This window comes from Mus caroli, unplaced genomic scaffold, assembly GCF_978045245.1.
Source record: "Mus caroli unplaced genomic scaffold, Mus_caroli_1 scaffold_8, whole genome shotgun sequence".
NCBI classification, from domain to species: Eukaryota; Metazoa; Chordata; class Mammalia; order Rodentia; family Muridae; genus Mus; species Mus caroli.
Genome location: NW_028227263.1, coordinates 33905626 through 33930056, shown reverse-complemented (window position 1 = coordinate 33930056; position 24431 = coordinate 33905626). Strand labels below are relative to the sequence as shown.

Genomic DNA, 24431 nt, shown 5'->3' with positions numbered 1-24431 from the left:
CACAATGGGTCTTGGATTTACTGATGATGCACTTTTTGGTGCATTCAAACACACCACCATGACCTAGGCTGAGCCCAGAGAATCTGTAGGCAGTTTGACCAACTATAGGACAATACATTTTGGGGAAACTTTGTTGTGACTTTTAGCTGTTGGTCAAGTGCCTTGTTGCTACTGTTGGGTGATGATTGAGTTCAGGTTCCCCTTTCCTTGACAACTCCTCCCTAGACTGGAAGACAAGTGCACTTGCTTCTGCCCACGATGGCTTCCTGAAGGACACCTCCCTGATTCGGGACTGGTGAACTCTTTGTTATAGCCAAGTGAGTGTCTCTCTTGGCAGTTGATGGTGGTATGGGGTCAGTTTTGTTCTTTGGTGATTGGCTGTGGTAGTGTGGTTAGTAAGTTTCCTGTTTAGTGAGACTGCTGCTTTCCAGAGCTGTTCTCAGAGTTTTTTTAGGCTGTACACTCACATAGGATGCCTGCCTCCTTTCCTTCCACCCTTTCTTCTCCTGTCCCCTTTTTTGGTTTATGTAAAATTTTACTGATCTGATTTAAAAGTATCAAATACTTTAAAGATTAGAGTATTGTATGTGGCTTGAAAAACTATTACAATATTTAGCCACTATCTAAATAAATGCAGTTTTATCTTTAAGAGGCTTCTCTTCCATCTGAGAATTTTCTTGTAATGGGTTAAAATATATCTATGAATCTTAGAAACTGGGGTTTATTAGAAACCTCTGTTAAGGTGTCCTTGGTTCCTTCCTGCATTTTCTGACATACCACCTCCAAATTGCTTATATTCTGTGTGTTGATGTTTGTTAATATTACATGACATGTATTTCCTGTAGGCATATTGTTCTTTCTGTTTGTCACACTAAAAATGCATATTCCTACACATTTTCCTAGATAAGTTTTATGGATTCTGATGCCAAGGCAAATTGCTTTTGTTCCTTTATCTTGGGTAACTATTTTTATCTTATGACTAGGAGGGATAATGAGAGGATAGCACTTTAATTTTTTTATTTAATATATGCCAGTTAAATTTGCTAAGTTTTCTTCTTAAGATTTAAATACAAAAATAAATACATATACATTATGTAGGGATAATCTCTAATGTACTGTGTAAAAGTATCACCTGTCAATAAAGAGCTGAATGGCCTATGGCAGAGGAGGAGAGAAATAGGCAGAAATTCCAGAAAGAGAGAGGAACTTTGGGAAAGAGTCAGATGAAGGAAGAAGTCTGACATATGAAACTGAGAGGTAGCCATCCACATGACAGACATAACAATATAAAGAGATTAATGTAAGTTAAGAGCTAGTTGAGGAGCAAGCCTAAAGCTTTAAGCCATTAAGCATTGTAAATAAAAATAAGCCTCCGTGTCCTTATTTGGGAGCTGGGGCAGGCTTAGAAAAGCCCAAACGGTTAGATAGTACCAAAACCGCATAGCTCAGTTCATATTTTAATGGTACCTACTCTTGGTTTATCCATTGGATTGCATTTGCAACGCTTGCAGTTTTTCTGTTTTAAGCAATGGGTATTGCACATTTCTGTGTGTCTGATATAACTCAGAGCTTCTATAGGAGATAATCAGTAGATGGCAGACAGCAGGGGGACATATGGATATTTTTAATGATGAAAGTGTTAAGTTGTAGGATAAGCATTTTTTGTTTTATAGGTGATATAATGTCAAACTTTCCTGAAGGTGGAATCGGTTTGCATTCACACGAAGAATGAAAAATCTTGTCTTTTTTGCTGATCGATACTTTTACACATTTCAGCATTTCTTTGTGAACTATCCTGTCCTTTGCTGGGTTCTTGTTGGTTACAGCTCAGGTAGCAGGCTTTTTAGTTGGCTTTACTGTAAATATTCTTTTCCAACTTTTTGCCTTTTCTGTTTTGTTAACTCTACATGTCTTCAATTTTAATTACCATTAACTATCTTTTTCTCTTCGTTTTTGTGGGGTTTTTTTCTAAGCTTAAAAATTTAAAGATATTCTATAAAATTTCTTAAAGATTTAGGACTTTGGCATTGCTATTTAGGTCTTTAATATACCTGAAATGGGCATGTTTTCATGTAGGACATAAGATATGCTTTAAATTTGTATGTATTTCCCCCCTCTATACATGGCTACTTATCCTTGAACCATTCACCAAAAAGTTAATTTAATTTTATTTTTTTAAGACAGTATATTATTATGTAGCCCTGTTTGGCCTGAAACTCTATGTAGACCATATTGGCTTAGAACTCACAAAGATCAACCTGCCTCTGCTTCCCTAGGTACTGCGATTAAAGACACAACCATATTGGCTGAAAAATGTATCTTTCATCTAGCCTAATTCCCGGATATATCTGGTTCTAGATAGCCTATAGTTTTAGCTATTATATTTAGGTCTTCCGTCTATTGAGTTCATTTAAAATATAAAACATTTTTTGAGACAGGGTGGTCTTATATAGTCCAGGCTGCCCTGGAACTCATTATGTAAATTAGACTGGCTTTGAACTTGGTGTCATGTGCTACTGTTGTTTATAGATATTTTTTTATTTTGTATTTCATTCCTCGTAAAGAACTTTCTGACCAAGACTGAGCAATGAGTACCAATTTTAATGGCATATCTAGTTTTTTAGTTCAATTGTGGGGCCAGGGTAATCCTGTGTATTTTGTCTTGCCTCAAAGTAGAAGATTTTTGGAGATGAAGACACTAGGGATTAACTGCTGATCAGGTAGCTACAGGAACCATGGAGACACTTAAGAGGACAGGAGATGAGGGGTAGCAGGAAGATTATAATTTTAAGAGGGGAAGAGGTGAGCTGTTCTGATTATCTTCAGCTATGTAACTACTGTCCCCACTTCTTCTGACTCACAGAATACAGCCCAGGCAAGACAGGCAGCAGCAACTTATTTTTCTGCTGAGTGACATCAACCAGGCAAGGTTAGGCCTGAAAGCATTTGAAGGAGTCCTCAGACTGTGATGTCAATGCTGGTTGTCAGCTGGGATCTCACTGAGGCTAGGAGTAGCATATCTGCACATGGCCTTTTCATTTGCTATTTAGTTTCCTTCCAACCTACAAGCTGCAACTATAAAGGCTTATAGAGCCAAGAACCTAAAGTCCTTTCTAACCTAACCTTGGAAGTCATGTTGTATAGCATAGAAATCACTAAGGCCCATCCATATATGTAAAGAGTATGGCACTAGATTCCTATGTTAGCTAAGAGTTATGCCAAAGAATTGGTGCACATGTTTTGAAAATGCCACAGTGAAACTTGGGTCAAAGACGGGAGGCTACCAATGGAAAAGCAGTCTAGGTACCGTGGACAGAGAGTGGTGGGGACCAGACTGCTCGGGTTTGTTAGTGGCCTGCTTTCCACTGTATGATGAATGACTGCTCCATGGGCTAAGCTTTGTTCACTGTTACATTCTAGGCCACTAGTGCAGCTTTAACAGCTGGTTGCAGGTCAGTATTATTTTGTGAAAGATATAGTCAACAAACTGAAATGTTCAAGCTAATTGTTCTGGCACAGGAAAGTGGGTGTTAAAAGATAAGAAGCACAATTCAAATTTTGTGCCAAACATAATGATCATGTTGGTTAGAAACTGAGTCACTGTAGAATAGAAAAGGTTTTGGTAGAACATATATTGAATTTGCTAATGATTGTTATTTTAGAATTGCCCTTTAAAAAAAACTCTTGTAGTCCAGACTGTTCTTGAACTAATTATGTAGCTGAAGATACCATGAACTTCTGACCCTTCTGCCCTGAAGTCACTGTTTGAAAAATGATTACAGCTATTAGAATTATATTTCTGTCGTAAAGGCAAAATGACCTTTCTTTCATTCAGTATGTTCTCCATATTAAGCAAAGGAGGAGGCAAGAGATAAATTGTGTAGAAGAAGCATGGATACTGCAGACTCAGGGTTTCAAGAAATTGCTTCTTGGTAATTAATGGTAACATTTCTTCTTGCATACAAATGTGTGTCTGCTTTCATAGTTGTTAAAAAATAGTACCTATAGTAAACCTATCTTAAAGGTACCTTTTGTTAAAATATGCCAGTTCATGTCATCACTGTACCATAGGTTTTCAGTATATATACACAAGACTGATACCCAGCATTAAAATTGCAATATAAATTATGAGTGAAATTCTAGATGGTCTTTAATTTTGTAATTGTATGTGTCTTAGAATATATTTTGCTTTTATTTCACTTGTGCCTTTATTTTATGGGAATAATTCATTTTGTCTTTATATGCTATAGGATGTGTTTTGGAGATGCAGACAAAATATCTTTGATGAAATGAAGAAGAAATTTTTACAGGTAGCTTGCTGGTGTCACTGCTTTGGTGCGATAGTCAGCAGAGCGAGTAACAGCATGCTTGTGTTTTGTTCAATAGCAAAGCATGTCTTAAGTTTTCTGCTTGTCTGGCTACTTTACTCCTAAGCAGTTTTAGTAGCATACAAGTCATCTTAAATGAATTTTACATCTGTACAGTCCTTTGTATTTAACAAGTGAGTAAGAAAGGACTGAAAGAAAATAGTAGAGCCCTTAGTTTTGCATTTGGATGTAGTATTAGTACAGATATATTTATTTTCTGCACTAAATAGTACTAGGGGATTAAATAAATTACTTACAAAATGACTGCTTATAAACTTTTGATATGATTTACTTATTCATTTATTTATGGGGGGGGGTGCTTGCTACTGCATGTGAAGGTCAAAGGACAGCTTGTTAGGGAACTCCCATTCTCTGCTTCCATCATGTAGGCTCCAGGAATTAAGTTCAGGCCTTCAGCATGACAGCAAATGTCTTACACACTGAGCCATCTCACAGGCCCTATATCTAGAAATCTTATTGAAGAATTAGATACAAATGTTAGCTTCTTGATCCCCTGTGGTTCTTTCTAATAAGCCCAAACTTCCCTGTGCACTACACTCTAACCAGTAGTTCATACCTCTCACTCCTTCATTCCTCCACATCTGCTTTCCCCCTCAAGTTTCTTCTTTGTGTTTGCATGTGTCCCAAGTGTTGTTGTAAGTGACCCCTTAGAAAACAGATTGCTTGAGTATGTTTGGGGTTTGGATGGAGTATAAAGAGAATCTTAAAATAATTTTTAATGTAAATCAAGATCTTCATTAGTCAGCAGACCAAGATTTATTACTTAACTTGAATACTCTAAACAAGGCCAATAATTATATAAATTTTAGTTAGCAAAAAATATTTATACTCAATAATAATGTGTAGCAGTGTAGTATTTATCAACAGTGACTAGCCACAGCAAAGACCCAAGACTGACTATCTTACCTTATAGCATCTTTTGCCCAGAAGTAGAGAAATGGACTTTGCATGTAAATAAGTTTGTAACCATATTCGCTTAGTTTTAACATCATTGAAGGAAGAAAGCCTGGCGAGGAAACAGATTGACAGTTGAATGTGGAAGTAAAGAAGACCCTTCACGCAGGAAGTCATCCAAAGCCAAGTTAGGGCAAGCACATGTGAAGACACAGCCGCACATACACACATGCAAGCATGCATGCACGCGAACACACACACAGTGTGTATAAAGTACACAGGTATATACAAATATAATAAATGCCACTGAAGAAGGAGAAGAAGAAGAAGACCCTTCATAGTGATTTAATTCTTTAACTTTTTTCTCTCAGAAAAATCAAATGTTGATAGCTTTGAGTTTTGTTATTTTATACATCTAATGACATTGAACATATGCCATCAACTATATGTCTTTGTATTTTTAAATAAAAAACATCTAACAACTGTTTTGTTGTCAGGGTTTTGTTTTGTTGTTGCTTTTGAGGTATTGGGGATTAAGTGTAGGGCTTCACACCTCACACCTGCTAGGCAAGCCCAGCACTAAGCCATGTCTCTAGTCTCTTTTAGTTTTTTTATTCTGAATCAGCCTCACTAAGTTGCCCAACAGGTCTTGAACTTGGAATCTTCCTGCCTCAGTCTCTTAAGTTGTTAGAATTACAGTATTGTAAGCCCAGGCAAAGCTTGGGGATGTTGTTGTCATCATCGTTAGAAAAATCGCAATGTTGACAGAAGTAACCTCTTAAAGTTTGACTGTTAAGAATTTTTTTTTTTTTTAAGGTGATTTGAGAACGTTATACATTCAGGGTGTCATTGGGATTTCCCTTATCAGCTACTTCTGTATTCTCCTAGTAGCAGAGCAGTTTCTGGAAGAAAACACTATCTGCTCTGTGATTATCCTAATGTGGTTACTTTTTTGAATCAAGATTCTATTATTTATTTTTACTTTTTGAGGGTTTCTTTCCATTGTGCTGGAAAATCAGCTGCTTGTGCTGTGAGTTTAGACACAAGCAGACATCTTCCACATGCAGTGCTTAGGATAATGTACGTACATGTGTGTGTGTGTTTGTAAAATAAATAGATTTGATTGTCCTTGTAGTTTTTCTATGTAGGGAACTTTGCTCTTCCAATACCTTATCCTAAGTAAGTGCATTTGTCTTCCTAAATGGAACCTTTTGTAGGCTTTTAAAACTTTATAGCTTCCTCTCATCTTGAGTTCTTAGAACTCTTTGGACTAAACACTTGCTCCCTACTTTAAAGCATGATCTGTGCTCAGATGTGTTCCCACTCCCACCCCACTATACCCCAACATCATCACATCTTTCTGTAATAGTTTGCATGTGCCTGACTGTATCTTGCCATGTTTTTGTTACCTTCTGTTGATAGCAGCCTAGCATAACACTTAGTGGCTTAAAAGAACAATTAATTTATTTACTCAGGATTGTGTGGGATGAAGTTTGAGCAAAGACTCAGCTGTTGAGCTTTGTTCCTTGAGGCATCTTGCCTTGGCTCCATTTAGCTGGTGCTTGGCTTTAAATGGAAAGTCCAAGAATGCTGTTCCCACGTGTCACACATCCACCTCAGTGCTTCCACTCAGCCGCCATGATTGCCCATGTAGACTGCTAGGGCTTCCACATAGCAAGCTAATGCTGGTGTAGTTGGATCTCTTACATGTGGGGTGGTTATAGAAGGGGTGGTTTCAAGATGCATAGTGGAGGCTACTGGTTTCTTAAGGCCCAGTTTTAAGTAGCACAGTGTCACACATTCTGATGGACCTAAACATAGCCAACTCAAGTTCATGAAAAGTGGGGAAAAGGAAAAAGAACAGTAATTTACCTGATGATAATACTACCTTTTTCTTTGGGTACCACCATTCTGCAGTGGAGCCTCAAAGAATAGGTATCTACCCCAGTTGTCTCAAATCTATGAAATGTATTTTGAAATTTAACGTTTTAGAAAATTATTAAGTTGATACTGTAGAGGGGTTTTGCTTTTGAAAAGCAGTTTATTATAAAATTACAATGGCTTATTTATAATACCTTCCAGTGGGGAAATTTTTTTTTAACCAGTTTCCAAATTTGAGGTGAGGAAAAGAAAAATTTTTACAGGGATTTTAAAGTTAGGTGAAATGTATGGTTGATAGCCACATATTAAATTTAATTATAGGTGAAGTAAAGAAAAACCAAATAATTGGGTATAAAATAAAGTAATAGTTTATAAAGGGCTAATTTAGACCTTTAAAGAACATCATATTTGTTTAAATTATACTGGAATTAAATTCAAGAGTAAAACATGATAGACATGGGGATTTTTAGAAAACAGAGTAGGTACAAAGCTCTATCACATAATTGTTTTTAAAAGTTTGTGGGCTGGGGTATAGTTCAGTAGCATGCCCAATGCTCTGGCTCAGTCCTCAACACTGCTCCCACCCCACCCTACCCCCCCCCAAATTCCAATCTAGGAATCAGTAACATAGAATGATAAAATATTATTAATCTATGCACTAATAATATTTTCCAGCTTAAAATGATAAAGTCTAATAGAAAAAGAATTGGATGATGTCTTTATAAGTAAAGAATTGCAAAATAGCATGTCTGCTCTGATTTAATGTCTGTATCTGAGAAGCCTGTGTATGTGCATAGGAAAAACACTGGAAAGTTGTTCAACAAAATGTTACTAGGTTTCTTTTGAGATATAGAATTATAAATCATTTCCCTATCTTTTTTATATTCTTGCATTTATTTATATATTTATTTTATTTAGTGACAAGGTCCAGCTCTGGCTGGCATAGAACATTCTTTGTAGACCAGGCTGTCCTTAAACTCATCTTTGCCTATTAATTGCTGGGATTAAAGGTAGGTACCACCATGCCCAGGCTTCACTGTTTTGTAAAGGGCAGTATATATATAAAATAATTATTGCCATTAAAAGAAGTAAAAGAAACAGATAAAATTAAATTTTATGTTTACTATAGCACCGTTGCTCTTCACATGGGGTCTATTATAGTAACTTCACTGTATGTTCAGGTAGAAGGAGAAGAGTCTAGATTTGTTTATACTTTACTCTCACACATGTTAAGGAAGTTGGGAGCTAGGAATGCAGAGCCCTGTGATAGTGCCATAATACCACTTTAGTACAATATGCTACAGCATCTTCCATATCATATTCTCCTAACATATATTAGAATTATGAAAGCAGATACTTGCTGGGCATGGTAGATCATACCTTTAATACCAGCAACTGGGAAGGCTGAGGCAAAAAAGTTCAAGATCAGCCTGGCCTAGGATGTTAACAGATTCTGTCTCAAAACAAACAAAAATCCATAAACAAAACCAAAAAAAAAAAAGTTCAATAGTTGAAATTATTTTGAGTTCACTCTTTTACAACAGACTAGATTTTTTTTAAGTCTGGCTTATGTTTATTAGTTTTGGTTTCAAGTGTGTAATCTAATCCATTCTGTGTGTTAAGGTCCACTTTAAATACAGAGTTGAAGGCTTTTCCTCCGTTTCATGGGTATATTAATAATAGCCTTTTGTTGTAGTCAGTTTTTATAGATTGGGTATTTTTTATTTTCATTTTTGTTATTGTTAGTAATTAAAATTTTTATTTGTCTGAAATGAAGTGCTAGCCAATCTGTTTTATAGAGATGACTTTCTATTCTAGTCTAATAGGATTAACCTTAATTCACACAATCCCTTACAAGTCCAGAATTGACATTGCAGAAACAATGATTTCAGTGATTTTACTTTACCTCACCTGACATAAACTTTGTGGCTATCCTGTTTTCAGTATTCATCACTGATACTAATTCTAATTTTAAATTGGATAATAAGAACGTAAAAGGTTGAAGTTGGTCCTGTCACAGACAAAGAATTCTTGTAAGTGGGACTTTAACTAAGAGCTAGAGTATTGGCTAACATACAGAGACTATAAATTCAGTCTGCAGTACCACACAGTGAGGAGAGGTGAGAATGGGAGAAGAGAGGATGGGACAAGAAGGGGAAAGGAGAAGACAAGATGCTTGGCTAGAACACCAGGGTGTAAAGGGCGTGTTTCTAAAGAGCCTTTCACAAGGATGCCACCCACAGCTCCTCCAGGGAAAGCACGAGATGTAGCACCAGAGCTAGTGTTCCAAGTAAACTTCTCAGGAAGGGAAGGGAAGGTGTTGCCACAATTTTGATAGAAGATACTCTGATTATAGCATGAGAACAGAGCAACAAGGGATACCTAAGTAGACTAGAAGAGGAAAGCTGGAACTGGAAGACGCTCAGCTTGGCTCTGGTTTTAGAAGCTGGGTAGATATAGGTAACTCATGTTGAGGTTGCCATTACATGAGGAAGAGGGAATTTCTTCTACTCAAGCATCTGGTGTGTTCAGACACAGTTGATTTAACTGTTAGTATCATAAGAAATGGAAAAGAAAGTCAGTATTTTCAAGAGCTTAAGGGAGGGTTTAGGGCATACTTTTTTTGGGGGGAAGGATATATATATATTTTTAAAAATTGTCTTGACATTTACTGATAAAAAGAAGGAAGGAAAATGTATAATTCAGTTTCCAGGTTGATAGCTGAAAACACTTGGTAATGATATATTTTTAAAGGTCAAACTTGTTAATTGAGAATTTTTTACATGTATGAGTGTTTTGCCAGCATGCGTGTCTGTACACCACCAAAATGCTTGGTGCCTGTGGAGGCCAGAAGAGAGCACTGGCTCTGGAGCTGAGTTAGAAGTGCATATGAGCTCATGCTCAGCACGAGTACTGAGAACTAAATTCAGGAGGCCAGAAGAGAGAGAGCACTGGCTCTGGAGCTGAGTTAGAAGTGCATATGAGCTCATGCTCAGCACGAGTACTGAGAACTAAATTCAGGCCCTTTAGAAGAGCAACAGGCTCTCTTAACCTGAGTCATTGCTTTAGCCCTACATTTTGTAATTTTTAACTTTTAAGTTTTCATGGCTTCTTGGCTCTATTGCTTTATAATCTTAAAAGGTAGAAGCAGATACCCATAGGAATGGCTACTTCCCCCCAAAGCAATCATGGTGCTTATGTTTGACATGATCTATTGGGATGTGTTTCAGAGTAAAACAACACAGAGAAAATACTGTCTTATGGGTTCTTTACTCTGATCATAAAATTTTATGGTTAGTTATACTTGTGTTTCTTTTAAGAATAATTGAAACTTTTTAAAAATTTCAGATAGAAAATGCTGCTGAAGAACCTAGAGTCTTATGTATAATACAAGACACTACTAACTCGAAGACAGTGAGTGAACGGATCACATTAAATTTACCAGCATCTACCCCAGTCCGAAAGCTCTTTGAAGATGTGGCCAACAAAGTAGGCTACATAAATGGAACCTTTGATTTGACCAGGGGAAATGGAGTCAATACTGCTGATATGGTAAACCCTCAGACTTAAAGCATTTGCTTAAGCTGCTAATAATAATGTCATAGCTGTGATTACTGATGTTGTTAGTGGTGATAAAATGAAAGCTTGGACATTACAATTTCCTTTATATGGTTATCAAAACCGTAGTGGCTAAATATAGACACAGTGACTGATCCCTCTTCCCTTGCCTTGGTTCTAGAGTCACCAGTTGTTGTCCTAAAATTTGCATAATATCAGGTCATCAGTTTTGTATTCATAAAAAGGTGACTATTATACATATCAACTAAAGGAAAATTTTCATGTTTACTGGAAGTTTATTTTAATAAAAATTATGAATAAAATCACTTTTATTTCCTTTTATTTCTGTAACTGTGCATTTTAACTCTCAAGCTCAAAGGTATTTCTGATGTATGCAGTCTCAGATGTGTGAGTTTGTTTTATGTCTCAGTTTCTGTGGTAGTAACTGCTTGCTTCCTTTGTGATGTTTCTGTTTCATTTTCTGTGTTGTCTCATTTCTATACTGCAGCATCTCCCCAAAGGCTTAGTGATTCTTGTTTTACTGGGAGATCTTTGTAGTCAAGAATCTGCATGGAGGCTGATTAAATGTGCAGTATTCAGTTTCCATTTTCATGTTAGAGGGATGGGACATGCCGATGTTAGCCTATCTCACTGGGGCTGAGAGATGACCAGCATCTGGTTGCATGGTTCTGCTCTCTACCTTGGTGGCTGTAGTATCCAGAGAGAATAAATTCTGATGTCCACTGCTTAGTCCAAGAAGGAAAAGGAGGGGCTGGCCTGACCAGAACGCCTTTTCTCATTTGTTCACCTGAGTGACCTTTGCCTAGTGTTTCCTACCACCTTTATCTCCATAAGTCTCCTGGAGGCACTTTGAACTGTAGGTACTTTGAGCTTTAGGGTTTTTCTAGATTTGTTTTTTTCATAAGTCATAACTGTTTTCTATCTTATTTTTTAATTTCTCAGAATTTCTGGTATGTTCATAGTACTCTGTTTTCCTGTGCTGTTGCTAAATTTTTAAAAACAAAAAGCAAAAAAAAAAAAAAAAAAAACAAAACAAAACAAAAAAAACTTTTGACATTCTTGGAGATTGGAGGATTTATTCAGTAGTTATATAAACGTTTTCTAGTTTTTATGAAAATCTATTGTATTGCATTGCATACAATTTAGAAAAAGAAATCTATGTGCATATATAAGCAGTATTGATTTTTGGTACACATTATGCTTAACATCAATCCCTTAGCCTTTTCTTTGTTTGGGGTTTTAGATGCTGGGGAATGTGAACCTCTGGGATGCTCACAGCATATACTGTCAATTGAGCTTAGCAATTCAGCTCATGATAGAGGGGTTCATTCAAAATCTAGCTTAAAAGAAATTTAGCCAAATCATTACTGAAATATTTGCATGTAAATATGTATGTATTTGGTATTTTATTATCACGTTTTTATATATGCTCTTAACATTATTTTGTACCATAGGCACCACTGGATCACACCAGTGACAAGTCTCTTCTTGATGCTAATTTTGAGCCAGGAAAGAAGAACTTTCTGCATTTGACAGATAAAGATGGTGAACCGCCTCAGATGTTGCTGGTAAGCTATTTAGAAAGACATAATTTTTGTGCACTGGGAATGCAGTTTTCAGAAGGAAGAAGGGATGTACAATTGCGTGATAATGATAGTTGAATGTGTTGGCATGAGAGCCTCAGGTCTCCACAGCACCATTGTAACATTTAGTTTGTTGCCTCACTGGAACTACTGCTATGCAAAGGATGGGGAGGCTCAGGTTAGAAAACCGTGCAAACTTGTAGTCCCATTGCCTTTTCTATGGCTCAGTATAAAACTCATTAGTTCTTTTGGGAGACCATTTCCATTCGCATTCTCCACACACCCCCCCCTCCCCAATCCCCATGTCAATCAGGTGCTTTCATTGACTTACTCACCACAGTTCACTTATTTGAACAGGCATTCCTGTTGAGCCCACTGACTCCCAATTAGAAGGGCATTTTTCCAGAGTTTTGACTTTTGAAGAGGTGTGCAAATAGAAGTAAAAGCACTATCCATTCGAGATACTATTTCTTTTTAAACTACTGTGGGTGCTGGAGAGATGGCTCAGAGATTAAGAGCACTGGCTGCTCTTGTAAAGGATGAAGGTTTGATTCCTACCTAGCACACACATGGCAGCCCACAACTGTGATTCCAGTCCCAGAAGATTCAATACTCTCTTCTGGCCTTTTCAGGTACTGCATGCATATAGTGCACAGACATATATGCAGGCAAATACTCAAACACACAAAATTTAAATATACAATCTCAAAGCAAAACAAAAATTCACTATGGTAAGTAAATCTTGTTTGATGGTTATAAGTTCCAGAGGATGTAGATGTGGAAAAATTTAAAGGCCTGGTCTGATTTGCGTAGGTGTTACAGACTGAAAAACTAAGGTCAGAGAATATGGATTTTTTCAGAGCCTTTCTCTTCACTACAATTTGCTTAGAACAAGTTGTTCTATTTAATGGCCTTCAGTTAGAAATGTGCTGTGAATAGAGCTGTCCCTTTGAGCCGGAGATGGTGATAAGCAGTGTGTTCATGCTGAAGCAGCACTCTGAGGCACCCTGAAGCTCATCTTTTGTTTTGTGGCATCACAGGGTTTTGATTGGTTTGGGGTGACTCTGAAATTGGAATTAGCTATTAGAGCAGAGCTCCAGAGTCTCGGTGTTAAGAGTTGCAGCTTCAGTTGCTTAGTCACCGTCATTGCCTCATCTCCACTGCTGATGCTGGTTTGTGCCCTTTAACCCTTTTCAGTGTATTACACATTAACAGGAAGTCTCTCATTAGAGACTGAGCAGCTCTCCATTCCATCCAGTAGCTTCTGAACAGCCTCAGCTTCTAGGCCTAAGCTTTAAAAGTGACTATGAAGTGCTCACTCAGGACTTCAGAGTGGTACATCTAAGACATTTGAAGGAGGGCTTTAAAGGAATCTACAAAATTAAGTTCTTTGGAAGGGGCCAGTCTTCTGAGTATTGCCTAGTCCTCTGAGTGAGACATCTTTCAGAGCTGCCTGTAGGAAACCCAGGACACACTTTCCTTGGGTGCCTGTTAGAAGCAGTCTTAGCATGCTTCAACTTTTTCTCAGTAAATGCTGGTTGTGCTGCTTTTTAGGAGGACTCCAATAACGTGGATGACAGCGTACATGACAGGTTCATAGGTCCACTGCCAAGAGAAGGTTCTGTGGCCTCTACCAATGATTATGTCAGCCAGAACTACTCCTATTCATCAATTTTGAACAAGTCAGAAACTGGTAAGACCTACGTATTGTTGTGTTTCATACAGTCATAATCTCAGCAAGTTCAGGCTTAATTGAATTTCTTCATTTCATCAGTAGGAACTGAGCTTCAGAGCAAGATGACTGGCCAGCAACAGCAGAGTCAGCACTGCTAGGACGGTGTACCATTTCTTCCCTCATCCACTTGCTCTCTTAACTGCATTGTTTCTACCTTTATTTATCTACAGTCTAAAAAATAATGGATATTGTGTTCTGAAGAAAAGTTATTTTGGTTACTTTTGGTCAAGAGTGCATTCTGACATTTCTGAAGTCGGCTTCTCTGGAAATGAAGTCTTTTTTTTTCCCTTTTTTAGATTCAGATGGGCTGTGAGGGAATATGCTTCCATGAAGCAGACAGAACATACTTATTTTATTGGGCCTATTATATTTTTTAGTTTAAAATTGTTATGATTGAAGTAAATTAGGTTTTCACCACTCATGTTGGGGTTCACAATCATCTGTGGCTCCATCCAGGAGATCCAATGCCCTCATCTGACCTCCACAGGCACATATGTGGTATATATACATATGTATACATGCAGTCAAGACACATATACAAATAAAATAAAAAGAAACAAATGTTTTTAACCTGTTAGGTTTTTTTTTTTCTGAATATGATTAAGCCTAGATTACATTAAAGTTTTTTGTTTATTTAATGTGTATAGGTGTTTGATAATGCGTATCTATACACCATATGTGTACGTTACCCACTGAGGACAGAAGAGGTTGTCTGATCCCCTGGAACTGGAGTTACAGACAGTTGTGAGCTTCCACATGGGTCCTTTGGAAGAACAGCCAGTGATCTTAACTGCTGAGCCCTCTCTCCAGCCCTAGATTATTAAAATTTTATTTCATCTCACTAGGCTAGCTTATTTGAAGGTTTCATGTATATATGATTGGTTAGTTACCTTATGAATATAATCTAGATCCATGTTATGTCTTCAACTTACAACAAACCTTTTTCATAAGGTCGTGTTCGTCCATGTTGAAAGAAATAAAAACAAGTACAGAGATGTCTTTTAACAGCTAGTTAATGCTAAGCATGGTTTTTTAATCTTTTTAAAAATTCGAAAAAGATTTTAAATATCTCATTCAACACCTATCTCAATAGTAAAGCCATAGATGTACATTCCAGACTTTGTTTTAATATGACCTATAGTATTATATTTATTATATTTTATAATTAGAACTTAGAATGATTTTCTCATAGCTAATCACGATGGAGTTTATTTGCTCTGGAAATAGCAAAAGGGAATATGGTCTTTGGTTTATAACTTCTGTCAGTGGATTTTGGATGCATACCACCCAGGATAAAAGAGGATGCAGAATTATTTCAAAGTATAGCACATAGCAAAATTGCTTGTAAAGTCACAAGGATTTATTTCTTCAAAAGTCATGTAGAAATGATTGCTTAAAATGTCAATTTCCAGGTTTACTTCCCAAAATGCTAGTGGGACTGCTCTGAGTCAGGACAGAAAATTGTTCATCTTGTTTTAAATAAATACTGTGAAGATTGTTCTGAGATTATTAGGATACTTTGAAAAAGTTGCAGCTTTAACAAATCAAGATTCTTGAAATAGTTTGATATTTGTTCTGACAGCTAAGTCCTTTATATGAGACACAGAATGCTGGGTATTAGGTCCAATTCCCTATCTTGTTAATTCATTGAAATTAAAATAATGGTTTTCAGAAGTGTTGTTATTTTTTTGCAAATAAAACATGCCATTTGTCACATTATAAAATTAAAAGGCATTGACAGTACTCCATGTAGTAACCACTTTTAGTTATTTTGCTTATTTTTATCTTAGCTCGTGAAATAATGCTTTTAAGAAAATGGATAATGCTTAAGAAAATTCATAAGCATGGGGATCTGAGTTTGCTCCCTGTATTAGTACTGCAAATCAAATAAAATTTGATTCACAGCGTTGGTGACGGGGGTCGGGGAGAGGCAATTAGGCAGTTGGGCTAGTTGGGTCTTCGTGTGTTATATATGATGTTTAAAGTGAAAATGCTTATATATTTCCATCTTAATTATTGGTGTTTAGACTTAGAGAATAAGATTATTTACACTCTAATATAACCTAGTGTAGTACATGTGTTATTCATAATATCTTGTTAAATACCATATAATATCTATTTGTATCTTGGTAACAAAGTATCCTGACTTGTGTTGAGAAAGTTTACCTAATACATACTGCAGAAGAGAACTTTCTTAAGTGGCATTGGAAAAAAAAAAACCAACAAAACAAAAAAACAGAAATAATTTCCAACGAAGCAGTCTTGTCCTCTGTTATGTATTTTTTGTTTTTGTAGTGTTTTAGCCCAAGTGCTGATCTATCTATATTTGTATTTTCTCTTTAAAGGTTATGTGGGATTAGTAAACCAGGCGATGACGTGCTATTTGAATAGCCTTTTGCAAACACTTTTTATGACTCCTGAATTTAGGAATGCATTATATAAGTGAGTATTTGAAAAATGTTCTATAAGTGAAAGTAAGAATAAAAGTACAGTTTTAAAATCCTAAATTAAATTTACCTTTATAGAATGTCCCCATTCATAATTTTACTGCTTTTTTAGGGAAAGGAGTGTCTGATTTTGAGAGAATCCAGAACATATGCATTGATTTTCTTCCCTCTCTAAATTTAAGAATTCAGTGTTATTTTTGGAACTCATAAACTCTAATTAAAATACAATATAAGCTTGTTTGTTAAATGTGTTTGTATATTTCTAAGACTAGATCATATACCTTAAATGCTTTATGGAAGAAGTCCATGTCTAGTAAATTTCAGCCATTTTATGATTATTTTCTTATAGTATAGTTCATGTACTTCTGCTTAGTAAGTATCTGTAACTTAGGGAGTGCTTTGTTTTGTTTTGTTTTGTTTTCCAAACAGGGTTTCTCTGGGTAGCCCCGGTTGTCATACTCATGCTGTAGATCATGCTGGTCTTGAACTTACAGAAATCCACCTGCCCAAATGCTGGGATTATAGGCATGTGCCACTATGCCCAGCAAATTAGACTTTTAAAGTCTAAGTAAACTGATTCTTTTTCCTTTTTCTCTTCCTTTTGAGTGGCTCCTTTGAAATAATCTATGTATTTGAATTCTCTTTAAAGTTGTAGTGGCATTGGTTGTATTGCTTGTGTTCTCACCCATATATTCACTTGTAAGCTTGTTCTCTGGATTTGCTTGTAGAAACAGACACTTTTAATTCATTATCATTTGCTGCCTAGCAATAATTATATTCTAGGTTCTTAGGAGGATAGAGATGTAGGAAAAGTAAGATCTTTGTTTTCAAGTAATTTATGATCTGTCTATAATAAATACCTGTGTGTTGTGAAATAATTTCTTTCACATTTAACATTTGGGGTCAGCTAAGTGCCACAAGAGCTGAAAGAGGAGAGATATTAGTGAAACATGGAGAAATAGTGAAATAGATATATAGATATTAGGCTTAGTGAAATAGATAGAGCTTGAAATAGGTCATGAAGTAGGTGTGTTTGGGCCAGGTTGACAAGAAAGAGGACATTATAAGGAAACTTTTAGATGTCATAGTGAATAGTAGTTAGTGCTCCTTAAATAATGTGTTAGGACTATTGAGAGCCCTTTTATATGCTCACCCACTTCTCAGAATAGCTGTGAATTATTTGTTGTTGTTGCTGCTGCTGCTGCTGTTATCACCATTTGGTAAAATCAGTTACTAAATACACAGATACTGCTGAGGCCACACTATAGGTGCCAGGATGCAATTGCTGTTGTCCCTGTGCTATAGCTGTTGGCAGTTGATTCAGGTGAGCTGCAGAAGCCCCTAGATGAGCACAATGGCTGGGATGGGCTAGAACCTGCTGGGAAGATTTAAGTACTCCAAGATGATTGCCTGCTGCTACAAATCTGCCTGACATCCTAGGTGCTTGTTTAACTGTGTGTTCTCAAACTCTGAAGGTAGCCTGCAAATTTGCAGCTCTGTAGAGCAGGCTATTGGGTAGCAAGCATTCCTTGGACACTGACTGCATTACCATGAGTTATATCTGACACAGAGTTCACGATGTTAATAAGACGTGAATTCCCCCTTAAGAGCTTCCATAGAGAACCTATATAAATAAGTTCATTTTACAAGCCCAGTATGCCAAGGGAGATAATAAAGCAAAGTAGAGAGAGTAACTTCTGGAGGAACTGTTGAGAAGGGTCATAGACAGTAACAGTGAGGAAGGGAAACAGCCATGAGAGCAGCCTTCAAGGGACCCCAAGAACTGTAAGTACAGAAGTGTTTTGGGGCCATTGAAATCCACTGTGAGTAGGGATAAGGGTTAAAACACAGATTCAATGAGGTGGACTTTTGACATTGAGGTTATAGATAGAAGTTTACAGCAGTGACAGCAGAACCAAGCCTAAGAGCACTGATATCAGAGTGTAGATAAACCTACGGCCCTCACTGGACTGCACAGGAGCAGCACCACAGTGAAAGATGAACTTGCACATTCATCCTTTGTATATGGCCCACATAGACGCTTCATTATTGACTTGAAGGCTTGTGATACATTCTATGAATTATTAGGAAAGCTTATGTAATACAGGTTCAAAGAATGATTTGAAAGAAGTCCTTTCGAGGGCCTGTGATTAAGCTGAACTGGGATGCATGGGGTCAGAATGGCAGTTGTGGGTAGTACTGGTATTTCTGAGTGAAAACCTGAGATGACACTCGGGCAATCTTTTTAGTAGTAAAAGAATGGGAAGAATTGAATGTGTCAACAAAGTGTCTGACTGTATAACCTATGAAATCGCAAGTCCCAGCAAAATGTATAACCTTTTAAGGTTGTAATGGAATTCTGAGATCCTATAATTTCAATTCTAAAACCTTCCATAAGGATAACTAACAGGAGAGCCGGTGGTTGAGTATAGAGGAAGGTAAAGCACATGTGGTCTCAGAGAAGAAAAGTGAGTCAGAGGCTGAAGGGTTTGCACATGGGGAAAAGGGGGAAGAGCCATACAGGTGCAGCCTCTCAGTCCTAATATAAGAAACAGTGAACACTTGACAGAGGGATGGAGTCAAAGCAAAACCATTTGTAAACAGGAAAGTAGGAAACTTCATAGTCAGCCTCTTTTGAAACTAAAAAAGAAATAGAGTAGTGGAGTGATCTTAGCATTGCCAGTTTTAGACAGGACACCATTAATAGTATTCTTAATGTTTGGGGGTTTGCATTTTGTTTTGTTAAATATGTTTAACACCTTAAGAATTCCAGAGTATAGTAGCCAACTGGGGTTATCCAGTCTTTTCTCTGCCATATGATCCTAAGTTTTTTATCTGGGAGTCCCTGTAGCTAGGCCTAGATGATCACTTACAAATTTATGAAAATAAAATTCTACTGGGATTATTTTATTTACTTAATAACTTTTTAAATTTTATGTGCATTGGAGTTTGGCCTGCTTGTATGTCTGTATAAGGAAGTCAGATTCACTGAAACATAAGTTACACACAGTTATGAGCTGCCGTGTGGATGCTGGGAATTGAACTCTGGTCCTCTAGAATAACAGCCAATGCTCTTAACCACTGATCCATCTCTACAGCCTCATTAATAGCTTTTTAAAAATGTATAGTTGAATATTTGAAACATTTACAAATGAGGAAATGGTACCATAAGTCCATGTGTACTCATTACCCAGCTTTGAATGGCACCAATTGGTAATCTCATCTTTTTATATCAGTGGTTCTTAACGTGTAGGTCACAACCCCTTGGGGATGGGGGATTAAACAACCCTTTCACAGGGGTCACTATTAGATATCCTACATATCAGGTAGTTACATTACAATTCATATTAGTGAAATTAAAGTTATGAAGTAGCAATGAAAATAATTTTATGGTTGGGGGTCACCACAACATGAGGAACTGTCTTAAACGAATGCACCATTAGAAAGTTTGAGAACCACTGCTCTATATGTAAACTGCCATCCCGATGACTTGGCAGGCATAACTTCATTTCACCTGTGTTATAACAGCTCAGTGTTTGAGTTCCTGTGATGGCGACATAACTTTTTGAGCCATTTTTATAAGGCAGATCCAAACAAGACATATAACATTATAATTGATAATGTATAAACGTTATAATTGATCAGTATGATTCTTAATTGACTTAATCTGTTTTTAACTTCTTTTGTTCTCCTTTGTAATTCTCTGAAAACATACATTGAATATGTTTTTTCCGAGTTTGAGTTTGGGTTTTAATGTTTTGTCAGTGGATATTCTACATTTTTTTGTGAATTACTTACTAGGACAAGGTTTTCATCAGATTCAGATCTGACCCTTACATTTAAGTGAGCTTTGTCTTTTATTCTCAAGACTGGAGCTGCCTTGTGTCTTTTGTTTAGTTTTGAATTTGTAAATTAGAGAAAGACTGATTAGATATTCTTAGTTTTAGTTAATACCCAAATTCTGTGTATTGCCTAGAATTAAGATCTTATGTGATGGTTTTGATTTTGAATATGAAATGAAATAATTTGATATAATTAACATGATCTCATCCTCTCCTAGGTGGGAATTTGAAGACTCTGAAGAAGATCCTGTGACGAGTATCCCATACCAGCTTCAAAGGCTTTTTGTTTTGTTACAAACCAGCAAAAAGAGAGCAATTGAGACCACAGATGTTACAAGGAGCTTTGGATGGGATAGCAGTGAGGGTAATCATTCTTTTAATGATAATGACTTCTAGTGTTCAGAGACTTCTGGATTAGTGTCACACCTGTTACTGTCTTTACCTCAAACATCTTGCTTTTTGTTTGGATGGTAAAGTAATTTACTTTTAATTACTTAGTATCTGAGAGATAAATTTTAACAATTAATATTCTCTTATAATTGAATTTGATATGTTCTATTTTTAATGAGTTTAAAATTTTTTATAGTTTTTTTCAAACATTTTTTGACATAATAAAGATACTGGAAAAAACTTTATTAAAAAGGAGCAATTTTTTTAACTTTGTAACTTTAAAAAATATTATTTCATTTTTATTGTTTTTTGAGATTATAGTGTAATTATATCATTTCTCTGTCTTCTTTCTTCCCTCCAAACCCTCTTATATTCTTCTCCTTGCTCTCTTTAAAATTCGTGCCCTCTTTTCTTAGCTGTGTAGTAGTGGCACACATCTTTAATCCCAGTACTAAGAAGGCAGAGAGAGGTGAATCTCTGTGATTTTGAGACCAGCCTGGTCTACAGAGTGAGTTGCAGGAGAACCAGGGCCACATAGACACTGTCTTGAAAAACAAAACAAAAAATGATGGCCTCTTTTCTCATTAATTGTCATTACATAGATGTCCTAGATACATCCATTAGGACCTGACTCTGTAGCTCTACATTTGGTTGTTGTGGTTTTCTGTCTGATGCAGGAAGAAATGTCCTTAATGTGGGCGTCTAACACATTTCTTTACAATAAAAATGAACAAGTACTGTGTACCACAAAGCTAATGCTACTTATACAGCATTGGTTTGATTATTTTTTGTGACTGTCCTTTCATAGCTGCAGTATTTCTTCCTATGTTCTTAAAACTTCTTAAAATAGATTTGTCCATGTTTGTATTTATGTTGAAACAGTAACACAATGTATATTGTTTGATACTATTTTTAATTAAATTTTATATTAAATAGCTTGGCAACAGCATGATGTACAAGAACTGTGCCGTGTTATGTTTGATGCTTTGGAACAGAAATGGAAGCAAACAGAACAGGTAAATTCACTCTCTCTCAAGGTAAAGGGACAGTGTGCTAAGAAGGCAGATAGGATCTTAAAATGGCTTTTAATTTGTTGGATTTTTTTAAGACTTGGGCATCAGTCTGCTATAGTTAGAAGTTAAATTCCAACTATATGGAACTCTCATCTGTTATTGACCGAGTCTGAAGCATTTTCATCAAACCACTACAGACCTTGGTTTCTTCATTGTCCTAGTTATGGTTTCTGTTGCTGAGATGAAACACCATGACCTAAAGCACCTTGGAGATGAAAGGGTTTATTTGACTTACACTACTACATCATAGTCTATCATTGAAGGAAGTCAGGACAGGAACTCAAACAGGGCAGGAGCTAATACAGAGGCCATGGAGGAGTGCTGCTTACTGGCTTGCTCCCCGTAGATTGCTCAGCCTGCTCTTTTATAGAATCCAGGAGCACCAGCCCAGGGATGGCACCACCTACAATGGGCTGGGCCTTCCCATATCGATTACTAATTAAGAAAATGCCCTACAAGCTTGCCTACAGCTAGATATTACGGAGGCATTTTTTCAATTGAGAGTATAATAGAGCAGCCCAGAGATGAAAGAGGAAGAGGTCCAAAGGTGGCAGGCACAAGGACCTGTGATTGGAATACTGCAATGGCTTGGAAGAGAATCTTTTATTAAACAATCGGTGGGACCCATTTGTACATTATGAAATCAGGCCTATACCCGAACTTTTAAAAGATGAATAGAAAATATATAAAAGAATTTATAAATACAAATAAGTATTGTTTTATAACTGTTGATTTGCAAAAAAAAAAAAAAAAAAAGTGGGGAAATACCAGATTTTTTTTTTTTGACACTTATTTGAACCAAAATTCTATATGCAGAAGACCTGACTGAGGCAGGAAAATGAAGAAAGATCCATCAAGCCAGTTGTATTAGAGTAGGCAGCTTTGGTGAATCTAGTCTGAAGGTGTGTAGATCTATCCTGGACATTTCAAAAGATGTAAAATTATGAGGAAGGAAACTAGTTAGCATGTTTTCTCTCTGATTTGTTTTTTACTTTTTTTTTTTAAGATTTGTTTATTTATTACATGTAAGTACACTGTAGTTGTCTTCAGACACTCCAGAAAAGGATGTCAGATCTCATTACAGATGGTTGTGAGCCATCATGTGGCTGCTAGGATTTGAACTCAGGACCTTTGAAGAGCAGTCAGTGCTCTTAACCGCTGAGCCATCTCACCAGCCCGATTTGTTTTTTACTTGAGAAATTATTTAAAAAACAAAAACATTTAAACAACCTGGTGATTTCTCTGTGTAATCCTATGGGGTTGAGTAATTTATATAAATGGCATTAGGGGCTGTTTCTTCTTCATAGGTCTGAAGTTATCCTTCCTCCTTGTTCACATTCCTCTCTGTGAGTCAGCACTTCATTAAGATCAGCTGAGGCATCCCTTCTGACTTCCTAAAATTTGATAACAAGAATCTTGAGCCAGCACTTGAGAGGCAGACGCAGGCAGATTTCTGAGTTCAAGGCCAAGTTCCAGGACAGCCAGGGCTATACAGAGAAACCCTGTCTCAAAAAACCAAAGAACAAACAAAAGAATCTTGAAGCAAGACATTCATATGAAGGGTCATTACTTAGGGAATTACTTGCCTACTTTGAGTCAGAAGAGCAGGCAGATTTCTGAGTTCAAGGCCAAGTTCCAGGACAGCCAGGGCTATACAGAGAAACCCTGTCTCAAAAAACCAAAGAACAAACAAAAGAATCTTGAAGCAAGACATTCATATGAAGGGTCATTACTTAGGGAATTACTTGCCTACTTTGAGTCAGAAGAGCCCTGGTTGGCTGTGAGAAGTAGGTGAGAGATGCATTCTTTTAGATGAGGATATTTTGAGGGAGATTAATTCTAAGATATTGTTTGAATTTTTATATCTTAACCTTCTCTAAATTATTTTATCTTTATTATTAAAATTTAAATTTTTCTTTGCCCGAGTTAGCAATGGAATTTTATAAATCAGAATAAACTGTGAGACTAGTGGTGTTTGTGTAAGGCATTCAGAACACAGACAGCTCCTTAGCTCTGTAACAACCTAACTGACTAGTGTGGATTAGGATCCAGTCTAAAGAAAAGGAACATAGTGATTGATAATTGATGTCATTACCATCTATTTTACTACTTGAGAGTTTTATTGATTTGAGAGTATTGAAATAGTTAATTATATACATTTTGTCTTAAATTAGTGATAATTTAATTTTATTAATTTATTTTTCAGGTGGTTTTTCAATTGTCAATTTTGTTCCCGAAATTTTAGATATTTATTATATTGGCTTTCTAAAACTTTAGTAGGAAAAAATCAATATCGTTTTGTGTCTCTTTTAATACCAAGGAATTGTATATTGATATAACTTAAAATTGCTTGTAACAAGGAACATTTTTTAAAATGTGGATGTTGTTTTTAGGCTGATCTTATAAATGAGCTGTACCAAGGCAAGCTGAAAGATTATGTGAGGTGTCTGGAATGCGGTTATGAAGGCTGGAGAATTGACACATATCTTGATATTCCACTGGTCATTCGACCTTATGGGTCCAGCCAAGCGTTTGCTAGTGTGGTATGTACCTTCCAGCTGACTGGATATTTACAAATAACACACACACCAATCTACACTTACATGTTATGTATACACA

General features: G+C 36.5%; 1 protein-coding gene across 3 annotated transcripts in view; it reads left to right on the top strand.

Moving 5' to 3' along the window:
* Window positions 1-24431, top strand: part of Usp47 (ubiquitin specific peptidase 47) — an 88351-nt gene that overhangs the window by 19215 nt on the left and 44705 nt on the right. For 2 of the 3 annotated variants that reach the window (XM_029480008.2, XM_029480007.2), the window contains exons 2-9: window positions 4251-4310; window positions 10512-10715; window positions 12197-12310; window positions 13880-14018; window positions 16406-16502; window positions 20568-20713; window positions 21676-21755; window positions 24206-24355. In XM_029480008.2, coding sequence (XP_029335868.1) covers window positions 4251-4310; window positions 10512-10715; window positions 12197-12310; window positions 13880-14018; window positions 16406-16502; window positions 20568-20713; window positions 21676-21755; window positions 24206-24355 — 990 coding nt within the window. The remainder of the gene's footprint in view (window positions 1-4250; window positions 4311-10511; window positions 10716-12196; window positions 12311-13879; window positions 14019-16405; window positions 16503-20567; window positions 20714-21675; window positions 21756-24205; window positions 24356-24431) is intronic. The other variant, XM_021166024.3, reaches the window with a different exon arrangement.